This window comes from Panulirus ornatus, chromosome 9 (assembly GCF_036320965.1).
Source record: "Panulirus ornatus isolate Po-2019 chromosome 9, ASM3632096v1, whole genome shotgun sequence".
NCBI classification, from domain to species: domain Eukaryota; kingdom Metazoa; phylum Arthropoda; class Malacostraca; order Decapoda; family Palinuridae; genus Panulirus; species Panulirus ornatus.
In genome coordinates this window covers 49853911-49876481 of record NC_092232.1, presented here as the reverse complement: position 1 = coordinate 49876481, position 22571 = coordinate 49853911, and the positions used below count along the sequence as shown (strand labels likewise).

General features: G+C 45.7%; 1 protein-coding gene across 1 annotated transcript in view; it reads right to left on the bottom strand.

Moving 5' to 3' along the window:
* The window catches only part of LOC139750412 (regulator of G-protein signaling 20-like), a 216040-nt gene that overhangs the window by 99395 nt on the left and 94074 nt on the right, over nucleotides 1–22571 (bottom strand). The window contains exon 2 of the mRNA XM_071665179.1: nucleotides 18368–18804. Within this exon, the coding sequence (XP_071521280.1) occupies nucleotides 18368–18801 (434 nt within the window). The 5' untranslated portion in view covers nucleotides 18802–18804. The remainder of the gene's footprint in view (nucleotides 1–18367; nucleotides 18805–22571) is intronic.

Here is a 22571-nt window from a genome sequence, read left to right as displayed (position 1 = left end):
ACCTGACCTCGCTGATCTCGGTCGTCCCCAGGTGGCTGGCTGACCCCCCAAACCCCACCCACCGTGACCACTAGGTAAGCCCCCACCACCAACCCTAGAGCCCACTCCACTGCTCCAGACTTCATCCAGGACCCACCTCCGTCCACCACATCTCCCTCTCTAACTTGTATTGCGCTGTACTCTGGTCTGGTACTGTATTATGTAACACTGTCTGGCATTCCTTAAGCCTCCAATTATCTCTCGACTGCCACTCCCTCTGCCTTGCCACCTTATCCTCACTGTCAGGTGGTGCTATGGTCTTTCTGTCCAGTCATAACTGACGACTGTCTAACTTCTGTCACACTGATCTGTCTACTTCTAATGCCTCCTATTTTTCAACTCGTTATCCCCCCCTCACTACTGACCTCCCGACCACCGTCTCTCTAACTTCACCTTAAGGATTAACTTCTCTAGCTAAAAGGCACCAGTCCTCCTCCTTATGTAAATTTCTAAAGCTATCATCAACAAAGCCATCATTTTTTTCCTTAATTGTTCCACCTTGAAGAGCATATGACATCCGTTTTCTGTAGGTGTGTGTGTGTGTGTGTGTGTGTGTGTGTGTGTGTGTGTGCGGGCGCCCCACAATGTTCGTTAGTTACAGTCGCCTTGTATGTCAGAGCCTCTCTCTCTCTCTCTCTCTCTCTCTCTCTCTCTCTCTCTCTCTCTCTCTCTCTCTCTCTCTCTCTCTCTCTCTTTCTAATGATAATGATGTGCAAACATTCCCTGCCACTGGGCAAGACCCAACCATCTCGGCACTGAATGGCACTAGTGTACAGTGCCTCTTGCATCGCTTCCCCATTGTCTGACACACACTCTCACCTGACACTCTACGCCTCCTCCCTCCCTCCCTCACACTGCAAGACTGTACGCCTCATACATCCTGCCTCACCGCACCATGAGGTGGGTGACACTTCCATCTCACGGTGCATATGATACTCTCCTCACCCATCTCTCTCTCTCCTCTCTTACCCCTCCTCACCCCCTCTCTCCCCTCACTGTGTAGACGACACTTCCAACTCACTGAGCGGGTGACGAATGTCGAGAGCATAGGTTCGAATCCTAGTTACGGCAGTCAGTCCACAGTCAACCCAACTGTTCATCCAAACCTAAGGTTTGGTCGATAAAATGGGGACCTGGCTCAGGTTAGGGTATATATATATATATATATATATATATATATATATATATATATATATATATATATATATATATATGTATATATTATATATATATATATATATATATATATTTTTATCATACTTTGTCAGCATCATACTGAAAATACAAGAACTACAGAAAACAGAAGCTATGTACATAGGAGAGTATAATCCATTGGTAAATCATCAAAGTCCAGGACAAGCTAAGACAACAATTATCGAATACCGCACCCTAAGTGACCCCACTCTCAACCTTTATCATACTTATTTCGGGTGCGGAGACCTTAGGCAAACATCACAATCGTCGATCTAACGAGTTTTCACCCCAACCGATCACACAACCACGAATGGACTCCGAGGGAACACGGTCCACCGATCAAGAAATCATTTTCGCCACTTCTCACGTCTGTAACACTTCATCATGTAACTCATCCCTGATTTGTTCTTAATATTGTGTTATATCATTTGTGATCAATTTGACTGAAGATGGGCAGTGTTTGTGTGATCGAAACGTATTATGCATTTCAAGAATAAAGTGAAAATGAATATGACATTTGATTTACACTTTATCTGATGGAGCAAAACGTGTGGAGAGAAAAAATTAGAAAACAAAAAACAGAAAGTGAGTGTTAGATAGGCGCAGGTCTTTGAAAACGAACAACTGTGTATTAAAGAAGATATTCTCACTGCGTACAAGAATATATATATATATATATATATATATATATATATATATATATATATATATATATATATATATATATACTCAAAGGCTGTGAACACCTTCTCGTGTACATAATGATAAACACATCACAAGTCGTAGTATAACAGTTGAGCCAACAGATGTCCTATATGGGCTGAGGCAACAGACGAGCTGTAGTGGTTGAGGTAATAGAAGTCCCATAATAGTTGAAGCAACAGACGAACTGTAGTGGTTGGGGCAACAGACAAGCAACATATGGGCCAACGGGGTCCTTCTCATGTCTTCGCTTCCCACGCACTCCCATGTCCTTCAACACCCGTGAAATCAAAGAGGATTCAATAAACAACTGACTATCTATACCCGTCCTTATGATCGCCTTTACCATCGTACAAGGAGCATTTGTCACTCCTTATACAAGCCAAACTTAGGTTCCCCAGTGGCAGACATCCTCACATAACACTTATTCTGATACCTTATCCCATGTTACTCAAATAGGTTCTCTTCCTTATACGAAACAGGGAGTCCTCTATAGATGCTAAGGAATTCTTCTCTTGTGGACTACCATAAGGCCGTTAGCAGCTCGAAGTGTGGAGCCGCTGTATCACAAAGCCTCATCTCGCTCGTAGGTGGACAAGAACTGCTTTTTCAAACTCCTTCTGGGAAGGAGGAACCTCCCTGCTAACCCCAGACCTCGTCGGTCAAAAGGGGGGGAAGGAACCAACGCGATGCCCAGCAACAGCAAATCTGCTACGTGATCTAGGATTCCTCTTCTACAAAAAAAAAACAGACCCATGAGGGCTGGAGGAGGCCATGGCTTGGTGTACAGCGATCGCTTGAGGGGGAGGAGGAAGGGATTGGTTCCGGATGGGCCTACGTCATCACCTCTGCCTTATAGATGGAGGACTCCATCATGAACAAAGATCCATCGCCTCAATGCATGTCTCTCTCACGCGAGAGGACATTCAACATGATGTGTGAGTGTGCCATGTTGACGGGAGGAGTGAGGGGCGGGCGGGAGTGTGTTATATGGATATATGACCGACCTCCTTCCACCTTCAGGAGGAAACCAGCGTCGAGACTCGAGGATGGTGTACCTGCAGGATGGTGCATCTGCAGGATGGTGTACCTGCAGGATGGTGTACCCACAGGATGGTGTACCTGCAGGATGGTGTACCTGCAGGATGGTGTACCTGCAGGATGGTGCAGCCATCGAACTCTCGTGGACCTCCTCATGTAGATGTTCACCTCCTGGCGTTCACGAGGCGGTCGGTGGTCAAGTGAGTCAGTCAGCAGATCCTGTGCTGTACCGACGCTGATATCAAGACTCAGGCCTCGACCCTCACAGTGCGACCATGTCCACAGGGGAAGGACAGGCCAGACGAGGTTCCTCAATGACCCGTGTATACGTCGATGGTGTTCCTCCTTTCTGACAACAACAACAACAACAACAACATCATCTTTCTGAAGCACAATATTCTTGAGTACAAGGCCCTGAAGCATATTATTCTGAAGCACAGTGTTCTGGAACGCAATATTCTGAAGCACAGTGTTCTGGAACGCAATATTCTGAAGCACAGTGTTATGGAGCACAATATTCTGATGCACAGTCTTCTGAAGCACAACACTCTGAAGCACAGTCTTCTGGAGCACAATATTCCAAAGTAAAGTTTTCTGGAGCACAATATTCTGAAGCAGAGTGTTCTGGAGCACAATATTCTGAAGCACAGTGTTCTGGAACGCAATATTCTGAAGCACAGTGTTATGGAGCACAATATTCTGATGCACAGTCTTCTGAAGCACAACACTCTGAAGCACAGTCTTCTGGAGCACAATATTCCAAAGTAAAGTTTTCTGGAGCACAATATTCTGAAGCACAGTGTTCTGGAGCACAATATTCTGAAGCACAGTGTTCTGAAGCACAATATTCTGAAGCATAGTGTTCTGGAACGCAATATTCTAAAGCACAGAGTTCTCGAGCACAATATTCTGAAGCACAGTGTTCTGAAGCACAGTGTTCTGGAACGCAATATTCTGGAGCACAGTGTTCTGAAACACAATATTCTGAAGCACAATATTCTGAAGCACAGTGTTCTGGAGCACACCACTCTGAAGAACAGTGTTCTGGAGCACAATATTCTGAAGCACAGTGTTCTGGAGCACAATATTCTGAAGCACAGTCTTCTGGAGCACAATGTTCTGAAGCACAGTCTTCTGGAACGCAATATTCTGAAGCACAGTGTTCTGGAGCACAATTCTGAAACACGATATTCTGAAGCACAGTGTTCTGGAGCACAATATTCTGAAGCACAGTCTTCTGGAGCACAATGTTCTGAAGCACAGTCTTCTAAAGCACAATATTCTGAAGCACAGTCTTCTAGAGCACAATATTCTGAAGCACAGTCTTCTGGAGCACAATATTCTGAAGCACAGTCTTCTGGAGCACAATATTCTGAAGCAGAGTCTTCTAGAGCACAATATTCTGAAGTACAGTCTCTGGAGCACAATATTCTGAAGCACAGTGTTCTGGAGCACATTATTCTGAAGCACAGTGTTGTGGAACGCAATATTCCGAAGCACAGTCTTCTGGAGCACAATGTTCTGAAGCAGAGTGTTCTGGAGCACAATATTCTGAAGCACAGTGTTCTGGAGCACAATATTCTGAAGCACAGTGTTCTGGAGCACAACACCATGAGGCACAGTGATCTGGCGTACACTACTCTGAAGCACAGTGTTCTGGAGCACAATATTCTGAAGCACAATATTCTGAAGCACAATATTCTGGAGCACAATATTCTGGAGCACAATATTCTGGAGCACAGAGCTTTGAAACACAGTGTTTCGTTTTCCCCTACCTCACAGGTACAGGCCCTAAGGAAGGTCTTGGGTGATCTTATGCCACAACATGCGACCATCATCACTTCTTTACTGACATGAGGCAACACCTTGCCATACCACACAATGGTCCTGGAGGTCTTCGCAATCCTCACACTCTCTGTCACGGACCAAAGAGAAGTATTGTTGTCGTGTTCAATCAGGCTGTTTGAAGCAGCCGACTGTAAGTAGACCCATGTCCCCACAATAACCAGTTGGCCACACTTTAAATAGAAGACTCCCACTGTTCTACACTGAACAGAGTCATAACTATATAGAAGACTCCCACTGTTCTACACTGAACACAGTCATAACAAATAGGTCGAGTCCCGTTATGAATTATAACACCTATGGTACCTTTTTTAATATCAGTTATACAAGGGAAAACAATTTTAAACTGGGGGGAAGGTGGGCCATAATTTCCACCCTTTCCCATGGGTGAAAAATTATACATCGCCAGGGTGTAAACCCTCATGGCTTCATGTTCTTCATTGTGGTCTAAACACTCGAGGATCATAGCGAGCTGTTTCAGGCCACAGCATGGTTTCGAACGTACCAGTTTACGTCTGTCTGGAGAGAGAGCAATGTGGGCGCGTGTCGGTATTCTGGTGTGGAGAAGGTAAAAGAAAATAATTAAAAGGTAGGTTGACGTCTGTCATAATCAGTTTAGCGTCACTTGTCAAGTTGGTTCACATGATCCAGCCTGGTGTGTGTGTGTGTGTGTGTGTGTGTGTGTGTGTGTGTGTGTGTGTGTGTGTGTGTCATCAGCTTGAAATCCATCTACAACGGTGCCTCCTGGACCACCATTGCACGAGTGCCTTCAACACGTCCACTGCAGCAGTCTTCATACCGAGGCAGCACAACATGAAATTCCAGATCTCTACGAAGATTTTCCTTCATGTCTTCAGTTTACCAATTGGATGATGTAGTCCAGGCGCAGTTCGGGTTATTCCTGTGGCCCTCAAGCCACTCCAACTGACACCACCAGCAGGATATATTCCCCACAGCCGCTGGACCATCGCTTGGCTAACACCTCTCCACCACCACAACGCCCCAGCAGTTAGCATGTCTCACTCTTCTCCTCTTAACTGGGTCCTCCATACCAGACTATACATGGCCTATATAGTCTCTTACGTGTTTGGCTGCCTACATCTGTGGCAGCTTGAACATGGCTCAGTGGAGTGATCAGGGGATGAAAGTCGTTCTCCAGCATCTATCCTCCAGCCACACCTGGTGTAGAACGACAGCTTCAGGTGTTGGCTTCATCAACAGATCCACCTGATGTGGAGCTACAGCTCCAGGTGTTGGATTCATCAACAGATCCACCTGATGTGGAACTACAGCTTCAGGTGTTGGCTTCATCAACAGATCCACCTGATGTGGAGCTACAGCTCCAGGTGTTGGCTTCATCAACAGATCCAACCTAAGCTCCACCTCCAGGCGTCGGACACACACACACACACACACAGAAGATCCTGGGTAGCAAAGTGTTCACTGCTGAGTTCTGCAGACGCCCCTACTTCCCCCGCGGCTCCACTTCACTCGCCACTTCATCATGGTGACGAAGCGGGTCCTTCATGGTTTCTCCCACGCCGCTGAGGTCCGGGATGCAACATAATTGTCCTACCGCTTTTTTCTAATCCTTTTTTTCCATGTCCACTGACGAAGATCTTACAGGGGGTGAACATAAGATAGTTAAAGACAGCGTTTGAATGGCTTTCCCCGAGCGCGTGAGGTTGGGTCTCTGTTCGCTGTGGGTCCTTGGGCCGATGGAAACCATCCCATCTTGGCCACTGGATGAAATGGTCCTGTGTTTAACTTCTCTACCATCTCATCTCTGGGAGGTCTGTTACAATATGACCACAGTGACCAGAGGCCTTTGAGGTTGGGTCTCTGTTAGCTGTGGGTCCTTGGGCCGATGGAAACCACCCTATCTTGGCCACTGGATGAAATGGTCCTGTGTTTAACTTCTCTACCATCTCATCTCTGGGAGGTCTGTTACAATATGACCACAGTGGCGAGAGGCCTTTGTGGTGCGTGTGTGTGTGTGTGTGTGTGTGTGTGTGTGTGTGTATCATCAGCCACTTCTCCAGTTGTCTGTGTAGTTCTGTCACCGTGATCATGCGACTCAGAAAATGTATACACGTAAACTTCATCTAATTATGAGGTTGACCTCCACATGGTCTAGTGGTACAGTTAGCAATAGAGCAGTCAGCCTCATATACCTTATACTCTACAGGCTATAGACTGGTCCCCAGCCTCTCCCCCAGGGTAGCTCATCCAACACGGGTCCCCAGCCTCTCCCCAGGTACGCTCATCCAACACGGGTCCCCAGCCTCTCCCCCAGGACCGCTCATCCAACACGGGTCCCCAGCCTCTCCCCTAGGGTAGCTCATCCAACACTGGACCCCAGCCTCCTATAGAACCGCTCATCCAACACTGGTCCCCCAGCCTGCTCTAGAACCGCTCATCTAACACTGGTCCCCCAGCCTGCTCTAGAACCGCTCATCCAACACTGGTCCCCCAGCCTCATCCAAGAGGCAGGAAGAACACCGTGGGTGCCGGAACCTGTGTCGTGTGGTACACGCTGAAAGGAACTTACCGATCGATCTCCCGAAATGCTTCTGCCTCAGAGAGAGAGAGAGAGAGAGAGAGAGAGAGAGAGAGAGAGAGAGACCTGAGCATTTCCCGGAGTCTTCCATAAAGACGAGCAATGAGTGAGGCCAGCCAGCCAGCCAGCCAACCAAACGATACTGTCTCGTTCGAACTGAACCTTCTCTCCCCCCCAAGTTCCATTCTACGACACAAGCAACTCACAACACCTTGGTTATACCAGACTATACAATCCTTTATAACTGTTGTATGTTCCGGGAGAACATGTGTACCGGCGGATCAGTCAATGAATCTAGACCAGTTAGAGAACAAACAAACGTTCTCTGACGGCCTCATGACACTGCTTCGTTCATGAGGGCGTTTGATTCGAACACATAAGGTGAAGATAGGCTTCATATTGCCTGCTTCTTGCATCTTAGGACAGTCAAAAGAACCAGGCTGGTTGCATGACAAAGGAGAGGCCAAGGAAATATTTATCTAACGACCAAACAGCATTTGCCCATTAAATCTACGAACAAATACACCAATCATTGTCTTCTGGGTGATGAGTGAACCTACGAACGAATCATTGTGTTTCTGATGATAATTATTGAATCTTACGAACGAATCATTGTGTTTATGATGATGATTATTGAATCTACGAACGAATCATTGTGTTTATGATGATAATTATTGAATCTACGAACGAATCATTGTGTTTATGATGAGGATTATTGAATCTACGAACGAATCATTGTGTTTATGATGATAATTATTGAATCTTACGAACGAATCATTGTGTTTATGATGATAATTATTGAATCTACGAACGAATCATTGTGTTTATGATGAGGATTATTGAATCTACGAACGAATCATTGTGTTTATGATGAGGATTATTGAATCTACGAACGAATCATTGTGTTTATGATGAGGATTATTGAATCTACGAACGAATCATTGTGTTTATGATGAGGATTATTGAATCTACGAACGAATCATTGTGTTTATGATGATAATTGAACGTAAGAATACCGAACCTGTATGCTAATGATTGTTGACCTGTCATCATCATTCTAACGAACCTGGTTTCCAGGCTAACAACACGGCACACGCTAACTATCCAAGATAACGATACACAACCCTATTTAACAAGACGAGTGCTTAACTACCTAGTGTGTAACTACCTATTCTACAGTATGGGTAGAGAGCTATACGATCGTGGATCAACCATTTCTTGAAGCTTCTTATACCCATTCCCTGATTTTGCCACTAGAGAACTTAGATTTCAGAGTGAATAGACGGGTGAGATACATGTTAAGTGAGTTATGTGTGTGTGCGTGTGTGAGAGAGAGAGAGAGAGAGAGAGAGAGAGAGAGAGAGTGTGTGTGTGTGTGTGTGTGTTTGTGTGTGTGTGTGTGTGTGTGTGTGTGTGTGTGTGTGTGTGTGTGAGGCTAAATGCCAACAACCCATGTGTACATGAAAGAGGAGTCACCTTTTGACGAGGCTCCATCAAACAACTTTTCACTCCAAGGGAGTTTACATTTCCCTGCTACTGTAAGTAGCGCAGGCTTAGACTACAGCAGGCTTTAGGAAGGCCTTTCAAAGAAATTGCTCCTGGGGTGATTATAAATGAATTACACATACATTTGAACAGCGTGTCATTAAATGGTAATTGGCTCGTTTGTACAGAAACATGTACAGCAGACACAGGTACAATATCTTCCCTCTGTACTGCACAACACGCAAAAAATTATTTGCTTAAAGACATTATATCATATGTTTGGACACATTAGCCTTAGTGGAAGATAAATGCATAAATGTGTTAACTATAAACATTATTTGAGCTGATGCTCACGGACAACCTCGGTCCTTTGTTTATCTCGTCCTTGACTCTGTGTACGTGTTGTGAGGTCGACACAACTAAGAGTTGTTAAAACTATTCATAACTGCTCCCCCTCTCATGGTCCTCCTGGTAGAGAAAGAGACTGCAGGCTTCTGTTCCTAGCTGGTGAGCCAGTGTCGCTCGTACGTGACGCTTTGGTTACGTGACGTGACGCTTGGTAAGATGGTATGTGATGCTTTGCTAGGTGGTACGTGGCGCTTCGTTACGGGGTTACGTGACGTGACGCTTTGTTAGGTGGTATGTGATGCTTTGTTACGGGGTTACGTGACGTGACGCTTTGCTAGGTGGTACGTGACGCTTTGTTACGTGGTTACGTGACGTGACGCTTTGTTACGTGGTATGTGATGCTTTGTTACGTGGTTACGTGACGTGACGCTTTGTTAGGTGATAGGTAGTGATCCATGCTCAACTTTGTCATATATATACACACACACACACACGTACACACACACACACACACACACACACACACACACACACGGTGCGGGGTGTGTATTCTCTGCCGCGTGAGTCTTGGAACAGGTGGAGCGATCAATTTCAACCAGAGTCACGGGGTTTTCCATTGCCCTTCCGCCAACACGTATCTCCCAGCGACTTACATCCACCACCCCCACCTCCTCCCTAACCCCCACCTCTTCTTCCCTTGACTGCCGCTCCTCCGCCCGCGGAGACATGCAGTCCGCCGCTCGCGCTCGGCACAGATTCGTCCAGATATATATATATTTTTTTTTCTTATATATTCTAATTAAATCTGATACAGTGATGAATTGGAATGGAGTAATGAGTCCATCTCAGTCTGTTTTCTTTCTGGGTGTCTGTTCGAGCTCCTATCTTAATAAGGGGAGAAGAAAAGATGGAAGGTATTTTCTTTGGAAATTATCAAAATGAACTTTTCACATGTGTCTGTTTATACGATAACTAGAAAATCAATGTTGCCAATAGGAAATGTATGTCCCCAACCGGGATGTTTGGGATTTATGCTCCCACTTGGGATATATATATATATATATATATATATATATATATATATATATATATATATATATATGCCCGAACTGGGATGTGCACCCTACTTGAGGTGTATATTCCACTAGGAATGTATATACCCTCGTAAGATATATATATATATATATATATATATATATATATATATATATATATATATATATATATATATATATATATATATTTATATATAAAACAGCGGCTCAGCCCCGTGATAATAATGTTCCACAATAATTCTCTTTATCTAATTCCCCCCTCTCTCTCTCTCTCTCTCTCTCTCTCATATTAGTCTATTACTCCCAGTCATTACATCAGAGTCTCCTTAGCAATTCGTCCAACTCCCACCCCACCCTACCCCCTACACACACACACACACACACACACACACACACACACACACACCGCCCTCACAAAGCCTTGCCTGACCTCATGAATGAGTGTCAAAACGCCGGCCAAGATGGAGTTCCTCAACCACCAAATGCCACGAAGGAATTTACATGAGCGACTTCCAAGCACGTAAATTCCAGCTCTGCCATCCCCCACACCTCCCCCACACACTGCGCGCCAGCCACACTATAATCAGGTTAACTCCCGTCTCCTTCTGGCCTTACTATATAGCGCTGCAAAACACGGCAACAGAGAGAGGCCTCCGCCACCCACCACCAGCTTATGGCCGAAGCATCATTCAAGGCCCATATCAAAGTGCCTTACTCCGCTAAGAACACGGCTCAAGAGTACGTAAATACTAATAAAAAAAAAAAAAGATCTCGAGGAGGGTTATATCCTCGGCTGTAAACTTGGCCAACGGGCTTGTCTTGTGCGCGTGCGCGCCTTCGAATTGTCGCCTTTCCTCTGACCTACATTCCGTCAGCCTCACCTATTTATCTCCCTCAACTGAAGGATACAGTGACACACAGTCGTCATCTACGTTAAAACCTCCCGTCCTCCTCCTCCCTCCTCTCCATCTCCTGAGGAAGGGGCGAATCTAAAGGCATTGATCAGTTTCTCTTCTTCGAAAAATCAACGGCGAAGACAGTAAAGTTGTATGTCCACCAACCCAAGACTTTAAGGTTATGGCAGTACAAATGGGGCTCGCGCGGCGGACTTGGGCCCGCCGCCGCCGACCCACTCCAATATTGACTAAACAATCCCGGGCGGCGTGTGTGTGAATCAACTGGTAGGCGAAGATGTTGTCCTCCTCCTCCCCACCACCGCCATCCCCTCTCCCCTCCGCTGCCTGTCACCATGCATTCCCGCCCCCCTGCCTAGTGCTTAGGATCCCCCCCAAAAGCTCTCGCAAGGGCGTCGGTGAAGGAGGGTAAGAAGGAGGCTGGTGGTGATATCACTCACCCGCCGCCCGAAGGAAGAGACCGACCCACCCACCCACCGTAAACGAGCTGGTATTGACGTACCCAGAGGGAGGAGGCTAAGGTATTGGGGAGTGGGTCACACCCCCTTTCCCTCCGCTGGCATTTGACTCTTCCCCACAACCCCATCACCTCACACTCTCTATAGCGGCGGGTGTGTGTGTGTGTGTGTGTGTGTGTGTGTGGTGACCTTGTCCCCCAGTGCTGATGGCTGGCCAAAATAGCTATTGTCATTGTCAAGCCCTTTAGCATTTACGAAGCTTTTTATAACTGATAATTGAAATTTTGTAAGGCTTTTGAAATGGCTAAAAAAAAATGTCTGCTACGTATAATTAGCACCGGTGTAATTTAGTGTGTGTGTGTTCGCTGGCAGTTGGAGGGTATTACGTGATATATATATATATATATATATATATATATATATATATATATATATATATATATATATATATATATATATATGATCGTCGTTTCTCGCCTGCAAAAGGTTACACACAGAGTGAAAAGTCACCTTTGGCGTGCCTGTATCACTGGGAATACAGTCGCGCGAAACGACTCGCTCCAAAGGAGTCTACATTTCCCTGCTACGGGGAGTAGCGCAGACTTGGACGGCAGGAGCCTTTAGAAAGAGGTTGATGCTTCCGCCTCTCTCTCTCTCTCTCTCTCTCTCTCTCTCTCTCTCTCTCTCTCTCTCTCTCTCTCTCGTGTACCACCGTTCAATCCTTATCGTATACAGTTGCGACACACTTATCGCTCAGCTCCCGACACTCGCATCCGGCTGACACCGACGAGGGTCGCAAGTTATGGAAAATGATTTAACGGGGCCAGCTGTGGAGATATCTGCTGTGGGGGGTCATTCCCTCAGCTGTCCATATCCGGCTGGGCAAATAGGCAAAGATATCGTTCGTGTCCACAGGCAGCGACTGGATGCCCGTCACCCCCCCCCCCCCCCCCCATCCCCCAACCCCATATATATGTAGCATTTATGGATCTGGAGAAGGCATATGATAGAGTTGATAGAGATGCTCTATGGAAGGTATTAAGAATATATGGTGTGGGAGGCAAGTTGTTAGAAGCAGTGAAAAGTTTTTATCGAGGATGTAAGGCATGTGTATGTGTAGGAAGAGAGGAAAGTGATTGGTTCTCAGTGAATGTAGGTTTGCGGCAGGGGTGTGTGATGTCTCCATGGTTGTTTAATCTGTTTATGGATGGGGTTGTTAGAGAGGTGAATGCAAGAGTTTTGGAAAGAGGGGCAAGTGTGCAGTTTGTTGTGGATGAGAGAGCTTGGGAAGTGAGTCAGTTGTTGTTCGCTGATGATACAGCGCTGGTGGCTGATTCATGTGAGAAACTGCAGAAGCTGGTGACTGAGTTTGGTAAAGAGTGTGAAAGAAGAAAGTTAAGAGTAAATGTGAATAAGAGCAAGGTTATTAGGTACAGTAGGGTTGAGGGTCAAGTCAATTGGGAGGTAAGTTTGAATGGAGAAAAACTGGAGGAAGTAAAGTGTTTTAGATATCTGGGAGTGGATCTGGCAGCGGATGGAACCATGGAAGTTGAAGTGAATCATAGGGTTGGGGAGGGGGGGGCGAAAATTCTGGGAGCCTTGAAGAATGTTTGGAAGTCGAGAACATTATCTCGGAAAGCAAAAATGGGTATGTTTAAAGGAATAGTAGTTCCAACAACGGTGTACGGCTGCGAGGCGTGGGCTATGGATAGAGTTAAGCGCAGGAGGGTGGATGTGCTGGAAATGAGATGTTTGAGGACAATATGTGGTGTGAGGTGGTTTGATCGAGTAAGTAATGTAAGGGTAAGAGAGAGGTGTGGAAATAAAAAGAGCGTGGTTGAGAGAGCAGAAGAGGGTATTTTGAAATGGTTTGGTCATATGGAGAGAATGAGTGAGGAAAGATTGACCAAGAGGATATATGTGTCAGAGGTGGAGGGAACGAGGAGAAGTGGGAGACCAAATTGGAGGTGGAAAGATGGAGTGAAAAAGATTTTGAGTGATCGGGGCCTCAACATGCAGGAGGGTGGAAGGCGTGCAAGGAATAGAGTGAATTGGAACGATGTGGTATACCGGGGTCGACGTGCTGTCAATGGATTGAACCAGGGCATGTGAAGCGTCTGGGGCAAACCATGGAAAGTTCTGTGGCGCCTGGATGGGGAAAGGGAGCTGTGGTTTCGGGCATTACTGCATGACAGCTAGAGACTGAGTGTGAACGAATGGGGCCTTTGTTGTCTATTCCTAGCGCTACCTCGCACACATGAGGGGGGGGGGATGTTATTCCATGTGTGGGGAGGTGGCGATGGGAATGAATAAAGGCAGACAGTGTGAATTGTGTGCATGTGTATATATGTATGTGTCTGTGTGTGTGTATATATATGTGTACATTGAGATGTATGGGTATGTATATTTGCGTGTGTGGACGTGTATGTATATACATGCGTATGGGGGTGGGTTGGGCCATTTCTTTCGTCTGTTTCCTTGCGCTACCTCGCAAACGTGGGAGACAGCGACAAAGTAAAATAATAATAATAATATGTATATATATATATATATATATGTATATATATATATATATATATATATATATATATATATATATATATATATATATATATATATATATATATTATCCCTAGGGATAGGGGAGAAAGAATACTTACCACGTATTTCCTGCGTGTCGTAGAAGGCGACTAAAAGGGGAAGGAGCGGGGGGCTGAAAATCCTCCTCTCTCGTTTTTAGTTTTCCAAAAGAAGGAACAGAGAAGGGGGCCAAGTGAGGATTTCCCTCAAAGGCTCAGTCCTCTGTTCTTAACTAACTTACTAAATAGCAAAGCTGACTTGAAAACTACATAAGGGATAAATATTCATCAAACAGTATTCGACAGTTATCTGTACGTGAAGCAGGGGTAACAGTTAAAGAGTGGATAGTCAGTGAGTAAAAGATCCGGCCCAATCATACCAGCACGACACCTATGAAAACTGGTTCCTGGCTGACTCACGAAGGCGTCATGGACATAGGCGACGCCCTAGGACATTGCTAACAATGCAGATGGGCAGTTTAAAGTCGCGAGAGATTATAACGAATGAACCAGGATCGTTCCGGGTCACATGAGTCTGTGTGAGAGAGGGGGACACCACCAGGGTGACCCAACCCATCGCCGGAACACGACCCAAATCATGCTTTTCATCTTTCAAGATGATGCGACCCATCGACTGATACGTATCAAACTACGTTTTCCCATGTATTAGGACATGATTAGCAAACTACTGATCGTACAAAGGAGACGTGAATTACAATTAGCTTCTTAACTTCTTACGTTTGGTCACCCTCAGAGAAATGTAGAGATCTCCTAGAGAAGGTCTATACGAGGCCAACTAAGATAGAAGTTGGGAAATGGGTTGGCGAAGACAGAGAGGTATGAGGCCCACCATAGGAGAGCAAAGCCTCAAAGATTCAAAATCTAAGATTCTAAATCTAATTGACAGTACCGGCAATTAAACATGTCCAGAAACAGCAGGCAGAGGACACAGCCAGAGACTTGTTGACAAATATGCTTAGGAAACACTTGTATTTAATGACGAGGATAAGCAACGTGAAGTTATTGAATGCCAACACAAGAGTGGAGTTTGAATAGCTGTTTGAAGGTAAGGAAAGTTCAAGAAACGGGTTCCCCACGAACGAAGAACTCCCCTCTCCCTTGTATCACCCAAACAGGTAATTAGAATAAGTAATAGGTAATTACTGTCAGTAGTCGGCTGATGGGCCTCCAGTAGTTTTGCAATTACCACACACCTCTCTCTTACCCTTTCAAAATTACTGACTCGATCAAACCACCTCACACCACCACATCCTGTCCTCAACCATCTCATTTCCAGCACATCCACCCTCCTCCGCACAACCCTATCTATAGGCTGAGAAGACCAACTGACATTTTTGTATATTTCACAGACGTGAGAGCTGGTTCACATCCAATCACCAGTTAACACAAGTATCTAACTTAAACTAAGGTCAAGCTGTTAGCGTACACATTGCTATCAGGTGGTGGAAGAGGAGGGAGGTGCCCTTGGCTCTAAGCAGAACCTGGGTCATGTAAGGCGCCCCTTTGAACTCTCACACAACCCTGTCATGACTTGACATTATAATTCCCACTGACTGACTTCGAGACCTTCGGGAAGGACTGACTGACTGACTTCGAGACCATCGGGAAGGACTGACTGACTGACTGACTTCGAGACCATCGGGAAGGGCCGACTGACTGACTTCGAGAGCATCGGGAAGGACTGACTGACTTCGAGACCATCGGGAAGGACCGACTGACTTCGAGAGCATCGGGAAAGACTGACTGACTGACTTCGAGACCATCGGGAAGGACTGACTGACTTCGGGACCATCGGGAAGGGCTGACTGACTGAACCAGCATTTATCTGTGTACTGCGCATGTGCTCAGCTTATCTACCGACTCGCTTCTACGGCTTAAGTAGATTAGAAATTACCTGGCCAAAGTCCACGGTAGAAGTAGAAACCATCAAAACTCGAGTAGAAACCAGTGCTATGATTCTTCTACGGTATACAGCAACACAACACAACTTGGCTATTAAGAGTTGTGGGCATTGCTATGGGTTGTGCGCAATGTTGTTATAGACCGCGTGCAGTGGGATGTGTTATGAGGAACGCAGTGAATTGTGAGTTATCTGTTATACTCTACACGTAGCGTTATACGATGGTGTTACGTTCTTGGTTACGAGGGGTTGTGGGGAGGTTACGGACGCTGGTTGTTACTAAGGTTATAAATGATGCTGCTTGAGGAGAGGTGTGTGACAGTACGTGAATAATATAGGTGGTGAGTATTGATTATATTGGTGGTACTGGCGGCGTGTAGAGTGTGGTGTTAAAGGTTATATGCACTGGTGCAGGTTGTGATCCGACAGATGTTGTGATCTTGTACACTTTACTGTATCTGGGAGAGGTACAGTGTTACATCAGGTCTCTCTCTCTCTCTCTCTCTCTCTCTCTCTCTCTCTCTCTCTCTCTCTCTCTCTCTCTCTCTCTCCAGATGACGACAACGGGAATGGACCTTGCCAGGCTGAACTATCCTTACTGTACACTAACTACCAGACGTAACCTCATCCCCCCCTCCAACAACTACAACTACAACCCCCCCAAACCCCCCAACACCCCACTATCACAACCAAACCCCCCCCCACCTCCCATCCTTACAACCCATCCCCACGTCTGACCACCATAGCCAGTGTCTCCCTTACACCTACACCCACCCACACACCCTTCCCACCTGATACACCCACACCCTCCCATCACCACAGCCAACCCTTCCACCATCACCATAGGCAACCCCATCCATCAACCCCCCTTTCCCATCAAAGTGAGGAAGGGAAATACACAACATTACAACAGGGGCACAACTGTACATTAGTGTGAGTGTAGTACATTTCTGTACCAGCAGGAGTATGAGGCAGCATAGTATAAGGTACTCACCATGAAGGGCAATAACAGCAGCAGCACCAGTATAAGGGGACATGGTATAAGGCACTCACCATGAACAGCAACAATAACAGTATAAGGGGACATGGTATAAGGTATAAGGGGATGTGGTATAAGGCACTCACCATGAACAGTGACAGCAGCAGTATGAGGAGACATGGTATGAGGGGACGTGGTATAAGGCACTCACCATGAACAGCTAAAGCAGCAGCATCAGTATAAGAGAACATGGTATGAGGGGACGTGGTATAAGGCACTCACCATGAACAGCTACAACAGCAGCAGCAGTATAAGAACATGGTATAAGGGGACGTGGCATAAGGCACTCACCATGAACAGCAGCAGCAGCAGTATAAGGGGACATGGTATAAGAAGACGTGGTATAAGGCACTCACCATGAACAGCAACAGCAGCAGTATAAGGGGACGTGGTATAAGGCACTTACCATGAACAGCAACAGCTACAGTATAAGGGGACATGGTATAAGGGGATATGGTGTAAGGGGACGTGGTATAAGGCACTAACCATGAACAGCAACAGTATAAGGGGGCATGGTATAAGGTATAAGGGGACATGGTATAAGGTATAAGGGGACGTGGTATAAGGCACTCACCATGAACAGCAACAATAACAGTAAAAAGGAACATGGTATAAAGGGGACACAGTATAAGGGGACATGGTGTAAGGTATAAGGGGACATGGTATAAGGTATAAGGGGACATGGTATAAGGTACTCACCATGAACAGCGACAGTAGCAGTATAATGGGACATGGTATAGAGGAACACAGTATAAGGGGGACATGGTATAAGGTATAAGGGGACATGGTATAAGGTATAAGGGGACGTGGTATAAGGCACTCACCATGAGCAGCAACAGTATAAGGGGACATAGTATAAAGGAACACAGTATAAGGGGGACATGGTATAAGGTATAAGGAGACGTGGTATAAGGTATAAGGGGACGTGGTATAAGGCACTCACCATGAGCAGCAACAGCATAAGGGGACATAGTATAAAGGAACACAGTATAAGGGGGACATGGTATAAGGTATAAGGAGACGTGGTATAAGGTATAAGGGGACATGGTATAAGGTATAAGGGGACGTGGTATAAGGCACTCACCATGAGCAGCAACAATATAAGGGGACATAGTATAAAGGAACACAGTATAAGGTATAAGGGGACATGGTATAAGGTATAAGGTAACATGGTATAAGGCACTCACCATGAGCAGCGACAGCAGCAGCACCAGAAGAAGCAGCAGCGTTTCGAGCGTTGCTGGGTGATGTTCCTGGCTGTGGCCGAGGTGGAGGAGGGAGCAGTGTTGGTGTTGGGGGAGCCGGCGGGCGCCCCCTTCACTATCCCCTCCCCGCCCACGGAGGACGGGGATAACGCCCCGCCCCGAGACGAGGCCCCACCTCCCGTAATGATGGCGGCGGAGGCGGTGGTGGTGGTGGTGGTGGTGGTGATGGCGGTTGTGGTGGAGGCGGCGTCTCCAACGAGGCCTCCTCCACCCCCACTATTCAGGGTCCGCACGCTGTTGGTGGCGGGCGAAGTCTTCTCTTTGTCCTTCTTGAGTCCTTCCTCGCAGCCAGCGTCTGATCCCGTGGCCCCACGACGCAGCCTAGCCATTTTCAGACCCACTTTGGCCGAGGACATCTGCTACAAGTGGAGGAGGAGAACCAGGTCAGGTCACAGGTCATACCCGTGGGGCGTGTATACACAACAACACGTACTAAAGCTACAGGTCAGAGGGGTAGGGTTTATAAAGTCAGGTCAGGTGTAAAAACACAGGTCAGAGGGGTGGGTTTATAGGTTCAGGTCAGGTGTATAAACACAGGTTCTCAGGGGGGTTGGTTTATAGAGTCAGGTCAGGTATACAGACAGAGGTCAAAGGACAAGTTCACAGAGTCAGGTCAGGTTGGTTTATGGAGTCAGGTCAGGTGTAAAAACACGGGTCAGAGGGGTGGGTTTATAGAGTCAGGTCAGGTGTATAGACACAGGTTCTCAGAGGGTTGGTTTATAGAGTCAGGTCAGGTATACAGACACAGGTCAAAGGACAAGTTCACAGAGTCAGGTCAAGTGGGTTTATAGAGTCAGATCAGTTGTAAAAACACAGGTCAGAGGGTTGGTTTATAGTCAGGTCTTTTGTAAAACCACAGGTCAGAGGGTTGGTTTATGGAGTCAGGTCAGGTATACAGACACAGGCCAAAGGACAAGTTCACAGAGTCAGGTCAGGTTGGTTTATGGAGTCAGGTCAGTTGTAAAAAACACAGGTCAGAGGGTTGGTTTATGGAGTCAGGTCAGCTATACAAACACAGGTCAGAGCGTAGGTTTACAGAGTCAGGTCAGGTATAGAGCTCCAGGTCGTAGGATAAGTCTACACAGTCAAGTCACGTACACAGCATCAGTTTAGATAGACATTATCAGGTCAACATGATAGATATTCCTAACACACACACACACACACACACACACACACACACACACACACACACACACACAGACATACACACACACACAGACACACACACACACACACACACACACACACACACACACAGCGATGGGGCAAATTACCCACATTGGAGGCACTCATTATCCATACAATACTGTATAATACAATAACCCATACTACATTGCATGATACAATAACCCTAAACAACAATTCATTTGTAAAAAAAAAATCGACCTCACAATGTATCAGTTCAGGATTCATGAGTGATTGTGATGAGGAGAAATGATAAGCTCCAATGAGGTGATGAGGGATAATGGGAAATCATGAGTGAGAAATAATGAGAGGTGACGTTGTGTGAGAAGACAGTTCCGGATCATGAGAAGGGGTTCAAATAATGAGGGGGGAGGGGGGGAGAATGAGAAGCCGTGCGAATTATGAGGGATGTTAAGAACGGTGACTGCTCACAAAAAAATGATGACCTCACGAGGTTTAGGAATGATGAGGAGGAGGAGGACGAAAAAGTGAGATAATGGAAGGTATTATGAGGTACTGGATGTTGGCGTGGATGAGGAGAGGTAATGTACTGTGGTAATAGTCATGAGTGGTGAGTAATGCTGAAGTAATGAGGAAAAAAATGAATGATGAGGCGAAGGGTAATATGAGGTGATGAGTGGTGATGAATAATGAGACGAAGGGTAATATGAGGTGATGAGTGGTGATGAATGAAGAGGCGAAGGGTAATATGAGGTGATGAATGAGGCGAAGGGTAATATGAGGTGATGAATGAGGCGAAGGGTAATATGAGGTGATGAGTGAGGCGAAGGGTAATATGAGGTGATGAGTGAGGCGAAGGGTAATATGAGGTGATGAGTGAAGCGAAGGGTAATATGAGGTGATGAATGAGGCGAAGGGTAATATGAGCTGATGAGTGGCGATGAATGGTGATGAGGGACCATAAAAAGTAATATGGCACATGATGAATAATAATGTAAGACTTTTAATATAATCACAATTAATAAAAAGGTAATGTATGGAAATGAGGAGTTATGAGGAGTTACGAAGGGTATTACGAGGTAGTGAAGGACACTGTGAGGTATAGAAGGGTAATAAAGGGGAGGGGTAATTAAGGGTAATATACAGTAATCTTAGATAATGAGAAGTAATAGGGGGTAATTAGAGGTAATATGTGATAATACAAGAGCATATAAGGGGTAAATGACTCACAGTATGGGGTAATGAGGGGATAATAAGTGATAAAGAAGGTAATTATGGGTAATGTGGGAGGGAGTGGGGTCAAGAAGGATCAAATAGTATAATGAGGGGTAAATATGGAGGAAATAATGGGTAATATGGGGTAGTATAGGGAAGTAGATGGGGAGGGTTAGATAACACAAGACCTGATGATCTATGACGAGGGTCATCTCCTGGAGGACATCAATAGCTTCCCAGATATCTTATCTATCTATCTATCTATCTATCTATCTATCTATCTATCTATCTATATATTTTTTTTTTTTTTTTTTTTTTATACTTTGTCGCTGTCTCCCGCGTTTGCGAGGTAGCGCAAGGAAACAGACGAAAGAAATGGCCCAACCCCCCCATACACATGTACATACACACGTCCACACACGCAAATATACATACCTACACAGCTTTCCATGGTTTACCCCGGACGCTTCACATGCCTTGATTCAATCCACTGACAGCACGTCAACCCCTGTATACCACATCGCTCCAATTCACTCTATTCCTTGCCCTCCTTTCACCCTCCTGCATGTTCAGGCCCCGATCACACAAAATCCTTTTCACTCCATCTTTCCACCTCCAATTTGGTCTCCCTCTTCTCCTCGTTCCCTCCACCTCCGACATATATATATATATATATATATATATATATATATATATATATATATTTAGGGAGACAGGATAGTCAAGCAGAAGGCTCCTCCTCACCCACCACTCCCTCAGGCACATCAGCGTACAGGAGAAATAGCTATGAAGCAACACCATGTAATACAGAGTATACTGACAAGGGAAGTTTATAGGAAAGTATGGATAGAAAACGTTCTGATGTAATTACAGCCACCATGTACTCTGAGGAAGAGGAGACTTTAACTGCTAAATCCTGAAGAGATAGAAGGATAGATACCAGTATATCATCTTATCTCTTTCAAGCATATCTATGGAGGATAGGATGAAATGTGAGTGCGCTGGGATGACTATACTTCCATATCTGACCACGAAGAAAACGAGATGGTAGTTGCCAAAGTTGCTGTAAGCAGATGATGCTCAATCGTCAGTGGCATTAGAGACAGACTGGTCAAAAAGTGGTGGGCCGTTTCGAGCATGTATATAAAGGTGAGGCACACCCAGTGGAGAATGAAACGAAGACGCTCCTTTGTGGTAGGGGGTTCATGAAGGATCATCAGGTGGCTGGGTCAGGAAGACGGGGTGGGGATGGGGGCAAGGTGTGGGTGAGTTTCGATCCCTGGGAGTCAAGTTTAGTGAGGTCGGTGGTGGGGGAACTGAAGGCGGAAGCAGACGCAAGCAAAGGTTGAAAACTAGAAAACTAGAAAACTGAAAACTGAAACGCTCTAGTGGATGAGGTAGATTGTATGGAGTAGTAGACGTGATGGTAGACTTCGACAGAAGCTTACAAGAAGGAGTATATGTATGTATGTATGTCCCATCTCTGAAGATAATACAGCAGTACAGAGGAAGGTGGTAGGATAATACAGCAGTACAGAGGCAGGTGGTAGGATAATACAGCAGTACAGCGATTAGTCTGAATGTTGTTTTAATCTACAATTAGTATCAGCGTTGCTACAGCCTCCTACAACTAGAGTTTGGTTTGTTAAAATCTACTACAGTTAGTGTTGAGGTTGTTAAAATCTACTACAACTATTGTCAGGGTTGTTATAATCTACAAGTACTCTCCTTCGGTGTGTACAAGAGACTAAATCTTTTTCAT